Source organism: Nansenia antarctica (genome assembly GCF_963989245.1).
Source record: "Nansenia antarctica genome assembly, chromosome: 5".
In the NCBI taxonomy this organism is placed as follows: Eukaryota; Metazoa; Chordata; class Actinopteri; order Argentiniformes; family Microstomatidae; genus Nansenia; species Nansenia antarctica.
The window spans coordinates 38,359,379-38,375,953 of NC_137690.1; the positions used below are offsets into that span (position 1 = coordinate 38,359,379).

Here is a 16,575-nt window from a genome sequence, read left to right on the forward strand (position 1 = left end):
CAGACAGCTGCTCCGACATTACTGGATTTGATCAAGATACCCACCCCCTCTACGTATCATTCAACATGCCCATATTCCCGGAGCTGTACTTCAATGTCGACAATGGCTATTTGGAAGGGTTGGTCAGAGGATTCAAGGCTGGAATTCTTTCACAGGCGGATTATTTAAATCTTGTCCAGTGTGAAACCCTGGAAGGTGAGTCGCAGCGACGGAGGCTGCTCGCTGGAAACGCTGCTAGTGCTGTCATGTTAGACAGATCTATGTTTAATCAATGTGTCATTAGCTAGTCGTTTTGAAATACATACAATTGCATTTGATTACAGAAAACGTGTTTAAACGATCATAAGTGAATGCCCTTCCGACCTGATGTGGCCTACACCCAACGAGATGCTGTTAGCTAGCTAGTAGGCGGCGTCGCTGGCTGCGTGTTTGGATCATGAATCGCGTCAACGTCATTAGTCGCCAATGCAAACGAGAATCTTGTTTATTATTATCTATTGGGTTTGTATCGCCAACACATTTGCAATAATGTTATAAATTGTATAGCTACCGTATACTATCGGCGACACATGTACACATTGAAGTTCAAAGGCTATGGTTGTGCTTTCCTTCCAGTCTTAACATTTACAAATGTTTCCCCCAAATGTTTCACCGATAGAGAAAATAACGAGAAGTCCATCCACTACAGTAGCCTTGATACTGAGTGGTGCTGATCGCATTTATAGTTAATCTGCTGAACGTTATGATGATGCTGGACGTTATTTTTCTCTACTACGCAATGAGCTGGGCTACCAGTCATCGCCAGCATCGCCAGTGGTGATGGCGTTCTGGTTCTGGGAGAGACATGAGATGCATAGTGTAACATCCTGACCAACCATGGGGATTTCTTTGAGGAACTGAAAATTGCTCAATGATTGTTGCTAACTCTCTGTCTTTCTCTTGCACACACCCTCTCTCTCTCTCTCTCTCTCTCTCTCTCTCTCTCTCTCTCTCTCTCTCTCTCTCTCTCCCTCCCTCCCCCGAAAACACACACAGATCTGAAGCTCCACCTCCAGAGTACGGACTATGGCAGCTTCCTCGCCAACGAGGCGTCTCCTCTCACCGTCTCTGTCATCGACGACAAGCTGAAGGAGAAGATGGTGGTGGAGTTCCGCCATATGAGGAACCAGTCCTACGAGCCCCTGGCCAGCTTCATGGACTTCATCACGTAAGCCGCTTGCGTGACAGACAGGGGCTGAACTAGAGTGTCCTGTGCACCACAACACCTAAGCTGAAAACCCATCACCGTTAGCTCCAGGAGATCAAAGCCAGGTCCGCAGGTGTCGAGCCATGTCTCCTCATCACGCCGGCGTCCGCCCGTTACGCTCACAGCAACCTAGGCCTGAGCTACAGAGAGAAGGTTCTAGACTTCAGACCCTAAAGGCTCTTCTGGTCCACAGGGCACTTTGAGGAATGTCTCACCGCCACTCTGAAACTTGCTAGCCTCCCAGTGTTGTGTATAGTTGTAGTTTGTGTGTCTTAAGTTTGGCCTAATAGCTATTTAAAAAAAAAAAATCTTATTTCCTCCAGTTGAGCTGAGTCTGTGGCATGTGTCCCCATGGCATCTGTCATCCTCTCCCCACAACCGCAGCTCATGTCTTCTCTCTCACACACACACACACACACACACACACACACACACACACACACACACACACACACACACACACACACACACATACATGGCTTCACACTTACTCTGACTTCATCAAACATATCTCTCTCTCTCTCTCCCTCTTTCTCTCTCTCTCTCTCTCTCTCTCTCTCTCTCTCTTCCTCTCTCCCTCTTTCTCTCTCTCTCTCTCTCCCTCTTTCTCTCTCTCTCTCTCTCTCTCTCTCCCTCTCTTTCCCCCCCCCCCTCTTTCTCTTCTCTCTCTCTCTCTTGCTCTCTCTCTCTCTCTCTCTCATATATAGGTACAGCTACATGATTGACAACGTGATCCTGCTGATCACAGGAACGCTGCACCAGAGGGCCATCTCTGAGCTGGTGCCCAAGTGCCACCCTCTGGGCAGCTTTGAGCAGATGGAGGCGGTCAACATCGCCCAGACCCCGGCCGAGCTCTACAACGCCATCCTGGTGGACACTCCTCTGGGTCAGCACCGTCCGCCACCCGTTCACCCCAACACACTCGAACCCTAACCCTAACCCATTCAAGTTCAGATCACATGATTTTCACTCCTACAATCGATTATTTGATTCGATTATTGATACACGTTTAGTCATGTGGTCTTAAGATGTGTATCTGTGATGGCTGTTTCCATTATTTATTTATTTATAGTACGAGATACACGGAGAACGGGCTGAGAAAGAGTTAGCCACAAATGGGTTGAATGAATATCCCCACTTTGATCAAATAATTGTCATGTCAAATTCTTGATGGAAAATATAGGGTTAACCCTAACCCACAGGAACAATCCCTTCTCCTGGGGAAGGTTCTTTGATACATCATGGAAAGGGTCAAGAGAGGACGCTAGCGCTGCTTGTTTTCGCCGCTTCTCCGCCTGAAATCTAGATATACTTGCAGTATACAGAGTAGATTGTCCTACAAAGACATTTAGATTTAGTTATCTAAAAAATTAATTAGACCCCTATACTTTCTTTTATTTATATTTATTTCTTTTTATTTTACTACTCGATCTTTTCAGTTTGTAAAGCGTCTTTGAGTGTCTAGAAAAGCGCTATATAAGTCTAATGTATTATTATTATTATTATTATTATTATTATTATTATTATTATAAAGGACAAATTCACAATGTTCTTTTCATTATGTTTAGCTGCGTTCTTCCAGGACTGTATATCGGAGCAGGATCTGGACGAGATGAACATTGAGATCATCCGTAACACTCTGTACAAGGTGCGGTCATCCAACCTCTTTAAACTCCCAATGCTGAAACATCCGGATTAGACTTTATGATGTATAACTGTTTGAGCGTGTCCAGTACACTCTACAATATTGGAACGCTTACTTCCCAATTTACAAGTTTTATTATCGAAAGTGACCTTTGTTCTCTTCCCCATGCCACTCAGAATGCTTAGACATGCGCAGTATTTGTATTCCAATTGTTGACTGAGTTGACTGATGCAACGTAATGGAGCCACATATAATTTGTACAATGTTGTACCTACTTTATTGTCTTATCGCAAAGTAAAGGCAATTCATCTTTCCAACTCGTGGGCAGTCTCATCTAAGTTAGGCTACCACAATAACAATGTAAGCTCTGTGAGAGCTTAATCATTAACAGTATCTTTGTTTTCAGGCGTATTTGGAAGCCTTCTATAAGTTCTGCTCCACTCTGGGAGGCACCACAGCTGACACCATGTGTCCCATTCTAGAGGTGAGCAGCTTTCTTATCCAGAGATCATCTGCTTTATACTGTACGCGCACGGCAGGATTCACACAGAATGATGCCTGTTATTGGTTTAAAAAACTAAAATCAATTTGATGGTAATGATGCTAAGCTCAGTCATAGTCAGGGTTCTGATGCTAAGCTCAGTCATAGTCAGGGTTCTCCCCAAAGATCCGAAGAGTTTTTATTTGGGGGGGGTGGTTATAGTTAACTAGGTAGCAGTGGTGATTACTCAGCGAATCCAATGCATTGCAATAGTTTGGCTTGACTAGTTGAGTGTGACGTGATTTTCAACAATGTTGACATTTATTTCTGTTTTCAAATTAAAAGTCAGAACATTTTGATTGGTGGCTTGTTCCCCCTTTCACCGGCCGCTGTCCCAATTTTTTTGGAACCATAAGCTCCCACTGTTTGACTTAAATAATAAATAAAAATTTAAAGAATCATGTAACATGATTACAAAAAGGACATGCTAGATTAATTGTGTATTATGCACAAAATAGATTAATTATGGAGGAAAGGGCGTGCATATCACACTGTCAGACAGAGCTCCACAGACCACTATCATAACATATCATATATGTTATATACATAACATATACATCAAATATCATATATACACAGGTGACCACTATCATAATAACACAGTGTGAAACAGCTCCTCAGAAAGAAGACCCCACTCGCAGCTGAGAAGATCAGGCAAAGTGCTGCACCTAAACTGCCAGCATATCCAATGCAGAGGTGGGTTGTGTGAGTGTAGAGAAGAGTAGCCAACAACATTGACTTAATGGTTTTGTGAGAGGAGCTTCTTCAGAGCAAACGATTGATTTAAGTCATAACCGCTTTTTTATAACACTAGCCCCCGCCGAACCGCCCCTCCCGCCCGCAACGACTTCGGGTAGTTCTCTCTTTTTTCACCATAGTTGTGTTTGCATCCCTGAATGTAAGAGACCTGGTCGACCTGGCTTCTCCACTATGTAAACACTTCAGAGCAAATATAGATTTAGTCATGACAGAGTAACTGTCTTTGGTCACCAATGACATTGTTGTTCAAAATGAAAGCGAAAGCGTTATGTTCCTCCGTCCCATTCAGCGTTTTAGCAGTATCTTTAGCGCATTTTGACATGAATAAAACGCCCAGCCGGTTTTGATAACGATGCAAATCTGTCAAACATCCTGGGGTCTCCTGGGGAGACCCCTGACAGGGCTGAGCTCCCTTCCTCCGTCCCCCAACCCACCAAACCCTTCAGTGAGCCTGTATCCCTTCCTCCCCCGCGTGTTCCAGTTCGAGGCGGACAGGCGGGCGTTCATCATCACCATCAACTCGTTTGGGACGGAGCTGTCGAAGGAGGACCGCGCCAAGCTGTTCCCCCACTGTGGCAAACTGTACCCCGAGGGTCTGGCCCAGCTGGCCCGGGCGGATGACTACGAACAGGTCAAAGCTGTGGCCGACTACTACCCAGTGAGTTAAACTACAGTACAGTGTTTCCTCTATATGCATTTATTGGTGGCGGGCCGCCACAAATGAATTTCCTCCGCCACTAATTGATTCAGACAGTCCACTTTGATTCAGGCTGCGCAGAAAGGCAGCGAGTTATTATGACCGGAGAACAGAAAAAAAGCAGATTGAAGCTAGATTTAGGCCGCTTCCAGACCTACATTTCGTTACGATTTAGGGCGTAGTTAGTTACAATATGTTACAATGTTGCAATTAACCTCGTCGTTTTGTGTTCGCACTGCAATCGAGACTGAATCGCTCTCAACAGGCGAGGCGACGCGCTTTCAAAACAGTTTTGTGATTGGTCTGAATTTAGCGGGACATTTGGATTTCTCTCTTCGCCTGTCGCCGGTCCCTTTAATCCCGTAAACGTATCCTAATCAAAAATGCAACATCATCAGCGACGACTGTGGGTTATTGCATTTACTGCTGTTCTCTGGTTCATGTTCTTATACCAGTGCTCTATAGAGTATTTTAAATGAACATTCGTAATGTATGTCTCTGATGTTCATGGTCAATTAAATCAGCCTATTTTGTGAAACAAATAATGTTCCCGCTAATGGGTTAACCGAGCATTCTCGCACCTAACGTGCAAGCATCTAGCTTCGAACTATTCATAGCAATATGCGCGGGGCAAAAATAATCTATTGCCTCTAAAATCACCACGAACAGAACGGCGGAGGTACGGGTAAGCAGGGCTCATGTTGGTGTCCTCAAAGGTAAGAGTTGGTTTTCTTTAACTCAACTGATAGCATTACCTTGCTGTTGTTGTTTACCGAATGCTCCATCTGACTGTCACACTGTGAATTTACTTGTGTAAACAGTTAATGAGTAACTTTTTGTGCGTGTACTCTCATGTAGGCCTACTTCGTATTGATCTTTCTGTGTGTGTATGTAATGTGTAATGCGCGTTCCGCATGTTCCGCTGCAGCTGTAGGATATTGGTATTTGATCACCTTCTATATAAAATCACCTGCTCGGCTTTAATGACTTAACCGCTATTTAAGAAATTATAATTGTTGCCACCCTCTAGTTTTTGGTGAAATTACGTCTTTGTTTTGAGCGCCAGTGCGCGTTTTATGCGCGTGCACGCGGAAAAAAATCGAAAGATGAGCGCTCCGCCACTAATGTGAAAAATCCTGGAGGAAACACTGCAGTATATACACACACTACTACCCGGTGAGTTAAACTACAGTATATACACACACTACTACCCGGTGAGTTAAACTACAGTATATACACACACTACTACCTGGTGAGTTAAACTACAGTATATACACACTACTACTACCTGGTGAGTTAAACTACAGTATATACACACTACTACTACCCGGTGAGTTAAACTACAGTATATACACACTACTACTACCCGGTGAGTTAAACTACAGTATATACACACACTACTACCCGGTGAGTTAAACTACAGTATATACACACACTACTACCCGGTGAGTTAAACTACAGTATATACACACTACTACTACCCGGTGAGTTAAACTACAGTATATACACACTACTACTACCCGGTGAGTTAAACTACAGTATATACACACACTACTACCCGGTGAGTTAAACTACAGTATATACACACACTACTACCTGGTGAGTTAAACTACAGTATATACACACACTACTACCTGGTGAGTTAAACTACAGTATATACACACACTACTACCTGGTGAGTTAAACTACAGTATATACACACACTACTACCCGGTGAGTTAAACTACAGTATATACCCACTACTACTACCTGGTGAGTTAAACTACAGTATATACACACACTACTACCTGGTGAGTTAAACTACAGTATATACACACTACTACTACCCGGTGAGTTAAACTACAGTATATACACACTACTACCCGGTGAGTTAAACTACAGTATATACACACACTACTACCCAGTGAGTTAAACTACAGTATATACACACACTACTACCCGGTGAGTTAAACTACAGTATATACACACACTACTACCCGGTGAGTTAAACTACAGTATATACACACACTACTACCTGGTGAGTTAAACTACAGTATATACACACACTACTACCCGGTGAGTTAAACTACAGTATATACACACACTACTACCCGGTAGGGGTGGGACGATTAGAAAATGTCATGTCACGATTATCGTGGCAAAATAATCGCGATCCACGATATTATCGCGAGAATAATAATTTAAAAAAATATATATATATATATTGTATATATTTTTTTTTTTTATGCCAATAAAACACACTGTAATCACTTTAACTTAGATTTTGTTGTATTTTTAGGACATTTTTAGCCCTCTAAGGGTTAAGAAAGAGCAATTCCTTTTCGGCCAATCAGCACCTTTCATTAACGTACACAAGGAAGTTTAAAGAACGCACTCCCAGTGTTGCCAACTTCCAGAGCCCCTTGGCGACTTAATTAGTCAAAAGCGACCAGCGACAAATCTAACTTCCTTTTCTGGTCATTTGGGGAATTATTGTAAAGCATCTAACATATCCTGTATTCCACGGTTCACGTTACAACCAAGCTCAGGAGAGACGAGTAGGGATACAGTCTATGGCGAGCGAGGGTTGCCGTCTCCTCTCTCCCTCAACACTCACTCCCGCGGCCAGTCTGATAGCAGCCGCGGGCAGTGTGCCGTTGTGCGCGCGGCTCATGTGAGGAATTGCAATTATATTACAGTAACAGTCGCTAACTTGACTGCAAAAGTAATGTAGACTAGGCTGAAAAATAGTGCCAGACATTTGTTAAACACAGTTTATTCATAACATACGATTATGACGATTATTAAAATAATTAAAATTCTCCACGGTTAAGTTATCGCGGGTGTTTTTATCGCAATTAACGATAAAAACGATAATCGTCCCATCCCTACTACCCGGTGAGTTAAACTACAGTATATACACACACTACTACCCAGTGAGTTAAACTACAGTATATACACACACTACTACCTGGTGAGTTAAACTACAGTACAGACTACCACCTGGTGAGTTAAACACTGATGTCTATGATATACCTACTACTGTCACTTTCTATCTCTCCTCCCTCCTCCTCCTCCTCTCTCTTGTAGTGATGCTCCGATCTGATCGGCGCCGATCGGTATCGGCCGATATGGCCTTGATCGGTTTTGATCGGAGTTCTCAAAACGGCCGATCAAACACGACCGATCAGTTAACAAAATGGCGTCGCCAGTCTGGAAATATTACACAGTGTCGGAAAGAGACAACAAATATGCAGTTTGTAATGTCTGCGCAAAAGAAATTCCTCGCGGAGGAACGCACGCAAGGACTTTCAATACCACGAATATCATACGGCATTTGCTGCGTTCGTCGATTCGCTCCGAGAGCGCCGAAGCGCACACTGGGCTCGACGTCATAAAGGGACCGAGTGCTTTGATTGGACGAGAGGTGTTCCACGAGTGCTGGTCAGAGTTCCAGCGCGACTTCACGAGCGTAGTGTAGGTAGTGTTCAGCGACGTCATGTGACCCCGCGAGCAGGAAGTCACTAAGCTAGACTAAGGTCCATAGCAACAACAACTATTAGCGCGAGAGTTTTAGGTCTTTCTCTGTGCACCTTGCACAAGTGTAGATAGCGAGCGACTTTTCAGCATAGCAGGACATATTTGAGATGATAAGAGGAACAGGCTGAGTGCCAAAAACGCTGAGATGCTTGTATTTCTCAAGGCTAAACTGCCAGTGATGCTGCTTAATCAGAAGTAAGGTTTGAGTCTGAAATCTCCTTAGGTGAAATGTTTTGTTTTTTTGTTTTATTGATTATTGCTGACTTGCTGTCTTATCTCCTCCTAAATATGACTTGAAACTGACTGACTTGAAACAGTATTTTATATTTGGCTATAGCCTGTTTATGTTGCAGTTTAGTTTGGGTATGTTTATTGTTCCTCAGGAAAGCTACAGTATAAGCTCCAAGTTCTCTAAGAGCCCCTAGTTCCTCTCATTCGAGTGGAATGTTGCACATTTGATGTGACAGTGTACATTTTATTTATTATGATTTTTATTTTCACATTTTATTTGTTTTTCCTGAAGTAAGCTACAGGTGGTTGTGAATTCAATAAAACAGATGGTTGTCAATTCATGATACTTTCTCATCTCCTAATTTCATTTGAATACTTAATATACAATGTCAATGGTGTTAAGAATAATTAAAAACATAAATAATGCTACACAATAAATAGAATGCTTCAATTGCCATTTTCGACGCTGTGATCGGTGATCGGTGATATCGGATCGGTAGATCACTGATTCCAGTGATCGGTGATCGGTGATCGGCACCAAAAACCCTGATCGGAGCATCTCTACTCTCTTGTTCTCCAGGAGTACAAGCTGCTGTTTGAGGGAGCAGGCAGCAACCCCGGAGACAAAACTCTGGAGGACCGGTTCTTCGAGCACGAGGTGAGACCCACACACACATGACGACTCCCCCCCCAGTCAGACTCCTACACACCAGTAGCAGAATTAGGGATGGGGGAATTGATAAGATGTTCTTATCCATGGTGACGAGAAACGAGTTTTTGCTGGATATGCATATTGCTGGTGTTTCCACCCTTACTTGAAGTGATCATTTTACAGATGTTACAAGTAGCGCTGTTGTCCTTTTTGTCCTAGACTCTGCCGTTCTCCTTCTAGTCTTCTTGTTGTGAGTTATCATGACGCACAAGTTTATGCTGTCAGCGCATGTGCAAAACATGCTGGCACCCGTGGCCTGGGGTGGTCCAGTGGTCTAGCACCGTGGTCTACAGTGCACACATTATGCCCATGTTGGCATGGGTTCGAATCCGGCTCATGCCCTGCTGACATGCCCTCTCTCTCCCTTCTTCTCCTCCTTACTTTCCTGTCTGTCTTCACTCTATCTGTCCAATAAATAAGGAAAAATATGAGTGGGGCTGCCCCACTCAGAACAAAGAACATGCTGGCACCGATAAAACAATCGATGATCTCGGATGTTATTCATACCGATGCATCGAAATCTGTTAGCGGTTCTCAACTGGAATCCCATCCCTAAGTAAGATGTAATCAGGGTTCCCGTGCTGGTCTTAAAAAGCCTTAAAGTCTAAAATCCAGCAATCCGATTTACAAGGCCTAAAAAGGTCTAAAAAATTAGATCCTGCAAGGAAATCAGTCCGACCACATCTATTTACGCGGAAATTAATCAAGCCGGAACCCCCCAAAAAAATCATTTTTTGTCTGTATGGCAGTGAAATCCCTCATTTCATCACCTCGGGATGACAAAAAGCTATCATATGGTGTCGCGAATAGGTCTAAAATCCGATTCAAAGAGTTCTAAAAAATGCTCTAAAAAGGTCTTAAATGTGACTTGTTGAGACCTGGAGGAACCCTGTGTAACAGTGGATGGTGTTCCGTGTGTTTCCAGGTGAAGCTGAACAAGCTGGCCTTCCTGAACCAGTTCCACTTCAGTGTGTTCTACGCCTACGTCAAGCTGAAGGAGCAGGAGTGCCGGAACATCGTGTGGATCGCAGAGTGCATCGCCCAGAGACACCGGGCCAAGATCGACAACTACATCCCCATCTTCTGATCTGTCACACACACATGTGATTACATCCTTACCTTCTGATCTCTCTCTCTCTCTCTCTCTCTCTCTCTCTCTCTCTCTCTCTCTCTCTCTCTCTCTCTCTCTCTCTCTCTCTCTCTCTCTCTCTCTCTCTCTCTCTCTCTCTCACACACACACATTCACACACACACACACACACACACACATGATTACATTCTGATCTCTCTCTCTCTCACGCACACACACACACACACGTGATTACATCCTTACCTTCTGATCTCTCACACACACACACACACACACACACACACACGTGATTACATCCTTACCTTCTGATCTCTCTCACACACACACACACTCACACACACACACACACTTCCAATCCCAATCCCACATCCATATCTTCAGCTTTTGTTGGCCAATCCCAACTACGGGATCAGTGGTTCCATCAGTGGTTCCCTGTCTTAACTCTAGCATACAGAACGCTAACCCCGGGGTGACCCTTAGTAGAGAGGCGCCACATGCCTCTGTTACTCTCTCCTAGATGTGAAGTCCTACCGTCTCTACCCCCGGTCTTCTTTATTTGTTCGTTTGTTTGTTTGTTTTTTTGTTTACAAAAGCATTCGTTTTCAGAGATGCTTTCCTCCCTGTTCGAAGGTGTGTGTGTGTGTGTGTGTGTGTGTGTGTGTGTGTGTGTGTGTGTGTGTATATATAGAGTTCAGTCTCAGCCAATCAGAGTCCTCGTGTGTGTGTGTGTGTGTGTGTGTGTGTGTGTGTGAGAGAGAGAGAGATCAGGGTCATGGTAAACAGGACAACATTCCCTAAGTCCCATCTTCTTCCTCACAGATTCATAGAGAGGATATGTTTATAGAGGCAGATGTTTATTTTGATGTCAATTATTCATCCCGTTCAAGAATATAGTAGTCGTTCAGACCGCATGTAGTATACTGAGTCCTGATTGGTTGGTTTGACTGGGTGTTTCTGTAGTGTAGATGTGACCCCTTAAGAAGTCTGTTGTGTGGCCCTGTCCTGTCCACAGTCAACCCCTAGCCCCTACTTCCTACTTCCTAGACACCCGTGTACTTCTGAAAGGGTTCTAAATACAGTTTACGCCTGGCGTCAGAGAGTAAAAAGACAGGAAGAGGTTCTCCTCCTGATATTTTTCTGTGTTTCAATCTGAAGTGTGTGTGAATTCTGTTCTTTTTCTTTGTAAGTGAGCGGTGGGGATCTGAACTCTGGCACTCAAATGAAGCCCTGTAATGGAACAGGATTTTGTGCTTATGAGAAACATAATATGTACTGTTTAAACTAATATATATATATATATATATATATATATATATATATATATATATATATACACAAATGAAATGAGTACATGATTTGTTTTCTCATGCTGTATAAATTCATGTATGACTGTCATGGTCTTGCAAGTTGCGTGTCTTCTTTGTGAAACGTGTTGTAAATGTAATAAATAAATTATGAAGTATTTATTTCTCTTCCTCCTTATTTTACCTCCGTTATGAAATATCAATCAATAAACACTTCATATAGAACATTATAAGCAAATACTGTATGCACTTTACAATAAAAACAAGGGAAAGGGAAGAGATACTGAATGATGATGCGTTTGGGCCTGGATAGACAGATCCAGACAGGAGGCTCTGGGTAGACAGACAGACACAGCTATTTGATCTGTCATCAACAGATGGAGCCTTTTGTGTTCCTTTGGGAGGCTGTTGTGTTTCAATGGGAGTCTATTGTGTTTATATGGCTGTCTACTGTGTTTCTATGGGACTCATACACCAATGCAGCTGAGACATGCAGGAATGGGAGCAGTGATGGAGGAATCAGACCAAATTACTCTCCAGATTACACTACCATAGCTGTCTCTCTCTTTCTCTATCACTGTATATTTTTCACTTGAATTTGGCGAATTGTGCCTTTTTTTCTTCTTCTTTTTTTGGGCATGAATCCATACGATTTTGACGTTTCTGAATACCAAATGAATGAATACTGTGTGTCAATGCAGACGGAAATACATGCAGAGCGAGCCCTCTGGCTCCTCCTATCTCTGTGAACCACACACACACACACACACCTCTCCTTCCGGACACGTTATATTGTTGCATCAGAAACTGCAGGCTGTCATGTCAAGTTCGGGCGACCAAGGTATCGCAAATTGAATGCATCTTTAGCCGATTTTTTAAAAGACATTAGTTATGTTATTATACGACAGATCAGTTATTCTGAAAATGTTAGCTGGTAACTAAGCAGCTTGTTTTGTGTCTCCATCTATCCGTATCTAGACAGACAGTCCACAGCTGTCCTAAGCTACAACCTCATCCATGTTCTTGATAAACCGATGTTCATTTCGAAGGATGTTACCTACTCACTTTGGTTTAAAAAAAAAAAAAAAAGGCTAGTTTCATGTGCTTATTCTAGCTAGCTACGAGTTTAGTGTGTGAATGGTAGATTGTGCAGAGAATGGAACACCTGTTAGCTAAGCTAGCTTCCCATGTTCCTTTCCTCCAGCTAGCTGTGTTCCTGTCTGGTGTAAGGAGGTCGACACACCGGCAGGTTGGTCACCATAGGACCGATAATGAAGGATTACCTAATATTGATCTTAGTTTATTGTAGGTGGCGCTTGTATCCTTCGCTATGTCCATTCAAAAGGCACCGGTGTTAGCGACACAAGCGGGTGCGTTCGTAAATCCGCTCTGGAAATGTGATCAGCGCTCATGGAATGCCTCTCGTCCAATCAAATGACTCGGTCGATCTATGACGTTGAACCCAGTGTGCGCTCCGGCGCTCTCACGGCGACTTTACGAACGCACCCACAGTCAGCTGTTCCCAGTAAGCTCGTCAGCTGAGAGCGCCGCTACCCAGACCCACAGAGACCCAACTGGGAGCGAGGTGTTAGCAAGAGGGTTAACAACACGACACCACGCACGGTTCGTTGACAATTCAGTCCGACCACTGCTATGTACTTGTTTATGTGGGGGGGGGGGGGTTTCCACACAGGACATTTTAGATGCGGCTGCAGAACAAACAACCACCAGCCCCATTGTTGTCATCATGTCTCCAGTTGACAAATGTAGTCGCCGGTGTGTGTGTGTGAACGTGTCCCCCCCTCTCTCTTGTGTCTCTGCAGCCTTTGATTATGGCTTCTTGCTGGGGGGCATGTTTGAGGAGGAGGGCACCCTGGAGGTGGCCCTGGACGCCTACCTGAGCTCCTGCAGCTACCTGGCCGGGTTCAGCCCTTCTGGGGCGGACCTGCAGGCCTTCAGGCTCCTCCCCCGGGCGCCGGCCCCCCAGCACGTCCACGCCCTGCGCTGGTACAGACACATAGCTGCCCTGCAGACGCAGCCGGAGCCCCCCAGCCCAGACAGCAGCAGTGAGTAGTCAGAAGGGCCCTGGCCAGGACAGTGCAGCCTAACCCCCCCCACAAGCACACACACACACACACACACACACACACAGATCAGAGTGCTAATGCCATGAGGACAGTGCCCCTCACACCCACCACCAGACCAAAGGAGTGGTATTGCGTGAGAGCTGAGTCTAACTAGGCTGTGCACAAAGTCTGATACTTTTAATACACTGGAGTTCCACTACTACTACTACTACCACTACTACCACTTTTACTACTACTACTACTACTACTACTACTACTACTACTACTACTACTACTACTACTACTACTATCACCACTACTACTACTACCACTTTTACTACTACTTACCACTACTACCACTACTACCACTGCTACCACTGCTACCACTACTACCACTGCTAACACTACTACCACTTTTACCACCACTACTACTACTACTACTACTACTACTACTACTACTACTACTACTACTACTACTACCACTACTACCACTTTTACCACTACTACCACTGCTGGAGTAGAGAGACAGTTCTGGTGGTTGTTAACCCAGAGGCATCCTTCCTCCTCCTCAGAGGAGCAGGTTCTCTAAGCAGCCCTGGAGGCCTGACTCGACTCGAGGCTCTTACACAAGGGTTTTAATGTTTTACTGAATTTGTTTTGGGAGTCATTTACCTCCACTTCTCACCTGTGCAGTTTTCCCTTTCCTAAGGGCTAATGTTAGTTAGGGTGCCGTGTCGTCTTCCATACAGACTACCCCTGTTAGCAGGTGTTGTTGACACAATGTGAGTGTTTGAACAATCATCTCCACTTCCTTGAATTTGTTGTTTTCTTTTTCCTTTAAAAAAATAACCGAAATTCACGCTACTGTCTTACCGTGTTCTAAGGGAAAACAATTGCAATGGTGTGAAATATTTTCAAATAACTGGCATGAAAGCCGAATGTGGATTTGGAAGACACAGTTAAGGTTTTTTTGGACAGAAAACAGGCAAGAAAAATAACACTGGAGACCACCAAGGCTGTTCTCACCTTTGGTAGACCACCAGGGCTGTTCTCACCTTTGGTAGACCACCAGGGTTGTTCTCACCTGTGGTAGACCACCAGGGTTGTTCTTACCTGTTGTAGACCACCAGGGCTGTTCTCACCTGTGTGCTCCAGTGAAGGAGGATCCAGAGGTGGGCTGCACCATACTGACTAAATATCATACTGCAAAACGTTTGCTAGATATTGCTGTAGTAGAGATATGACTTGGGTTGTACTAAACACTTGATTTTCATGATACTTGGTGAACACTTGATATTTCCTCTTGGCATGGCTGAAAACAAGTGTAAACGTAAAGTTCAGCACCTAAATGTGATAGGCCTAACCAAATAAACCAGATCTATGGCTGCAGAGAGTGACTAACAGTCAAGTGCGTCCCATTAGAACGGTGGGGGTGTGGGTGTGGGTGCGGGTGCGAGTGGGAGTGGGAGTGTGTGTCTGTGTCTGTCTGTGTGAGTGTCTGTGTGAGTGTCTGTGAGACATAACAGTCTAGAATGTTTTCTTATGTTCCAGCGAAGGGGAGGCGGGTGCAGCCCTCCTGGTCGGCCCCGGCCGGCTCCGACGTCCCTCGGCTGCGACTCTACAACAGCCTCACACGCACCAAGGTGACCCTTGACCTGCCCCTCTGATCACATGACCTCGTCATACACACAAGGGCCACCTCCTGCTTTTAGACTGCTGGGGGGGGGATTCCACCAACGTCACTAAAGGATAATCCAGGCCTGCAAGTCTCGCAAAGACTTATAAAAAAAATAAGCCTGGATTGTCCTTTAGCGACGTTGATGGAATACCCCCCTGGTGTGGTGATACAGGTGTTTGTCTGTTGGTTGATAATACAGGCTGTTGATAATAATAATAATACATTTTTATTTGTATAGTGCTTTTCCTGCAAACGTTGCAGCTCAAAGTGCTCCAATCATTATATAATCACAATTTAATTATTTAGTAATTTAAAGGCAATATTAAAAAGATGGGTTTTTAGTCTTGACTTGAACATATTTGGTGAGGTTGCATCCCTAATGTAAACTGGCAGTGCGTGCCACAATTTGGGTGTATAAAATGAGAATGTAGCCTCACCAAATCTCTTCTTTTGTACATGTGGTACACAGAGAAAACCAGCGTCAGAAGACCTGAGAGCTCTATTGGGCTGATATGCTAGCAAAAGCGCTTTCAGATATTCTGGTGCTGTGCCAGTGAGAGCTTTATAAACAAGCAGAAGGATCTTGAAATCTATTCTGAACTTAACAGGAAGCCAGTGTCGAGTCTCTAAAATAGGAGTTATATGAGCTTGTCTGCTTGTTTTGGTTCAAACTCTCGCTGCTGCATTTTGGACTAATTTCATCATTGATGATGATGATGTTGTTGTTCCAGGAGCTGTTTGTTCCCCAGCATGGGAACAAGGTGTTGTGGTACTGCTGCGGACCAACAGTCTATGATGCTTCTCACATGGGACATGCCAGGTAGGAAACCCTGACCCCTGACCCCTAATCCCTAAACACACACAAGGCCAGTTTATTTGTATAGCACATTTCATACAACAGGGGCAATTCAAAGTGCTTTGCATACAGCGTTAAAAAAATAGAGGAGGAAAATAAGAAAATAAAAAGGGCAAGAATAGATATACATGTACATGTACGGTACATGTGGGAATACGGTACATCTGGGAATACGGTACATGTGGGAAAACTAGGGTTAGGGTTAGGTGCTACGTCGACTTGGTACATGCT

At 44.1% G+C, this 16,575-nt stretch overlaps 2 protein-coding genes across 3 annotated transcripts in view; both read left to right on the plus strand.

The window, feature by feature from the left end:
* On the plus strand, window positions 1-11,886 carry LOC308157625 (V-type proton ATPase subunit d 1). 2 transcript variants are annotated; one of them, XM_080531222.1, is made up of 8 exons: window positions 1-195; window positions 1,036-1,207; window positions 1,954-2,132; window positions 2,815-2,894; window positions 3,298-3,375; window positions 4,673-4,849; window positions 9,219-9,296; window positions 10,276-11,886. In XM_080531222.1, the coding sequence occupies exons 1-8, from the start codon at window positions 66-68 to the stop codon at window positions 10,435-10,437; spliced, it is 1,056 nt and encodes a 351-aa protein (XP_080387348.1). In that variant the 5' UTR covers window positions 1-65; the 3' UTR covers window positions 10,438-11,886. The 2 variants fall into 2 exon arrangements, with proteins under 2 accessions (XP_080387348.1, XP_080387349.1); XM_080531223.1 differs by lacking the exon at window positions 4,673-4,849.
* A 693-nt stretch (window positions 11,887-12,579) lies between these two features.
* Window positions 12,580-16,575, plus strand: part of cars1 (cysteinyl-tRNA synthetase 1) — a 42,383-nt gene continuing 38,387 nt past the window's right edge. The window contains exons 1-3 of the mRNA XM_080532756.1: window positions 12,580-12,585; window positions 15,362-15,453; window positions 16,220-16,308. Coding sequence (XP_080388882.1) covers window positions 16,295-16,308 — 14 coding nt within the window. The 5' untranslated portion in view covers window positions 12,580-12,585; window positions 15,362-15,453; window positions 16,220-16,294. The remainder of the gene's footprint in view (window positions 12,586-15,361; window positions 15,454-16,219; window positions 16,309-16,575) is intronic.

Coding starts and splice junctions, on each gene's coding strand:
- LOC308157625 (XM_080531222.1), top strand. CDS start 66: ATGCCCATATTCCCGGAGCTGTACTTCAATGTCGACAATGGCTATTTG. Junction 196..1,035: donor CCAGTGTGAAACCCTGGAAG/GTGAGTCGCAGC, acceptor AAACACACACAG/ATCTGAAGCTCCACCTCCAG. Junction 2,895..3,297: donor TCCGTAACACTCTGTACAAG/GTGCGGTCATCC, acceptor CTTTGTTTTCAG/GCGTATTTGGAAGCCTTCTA.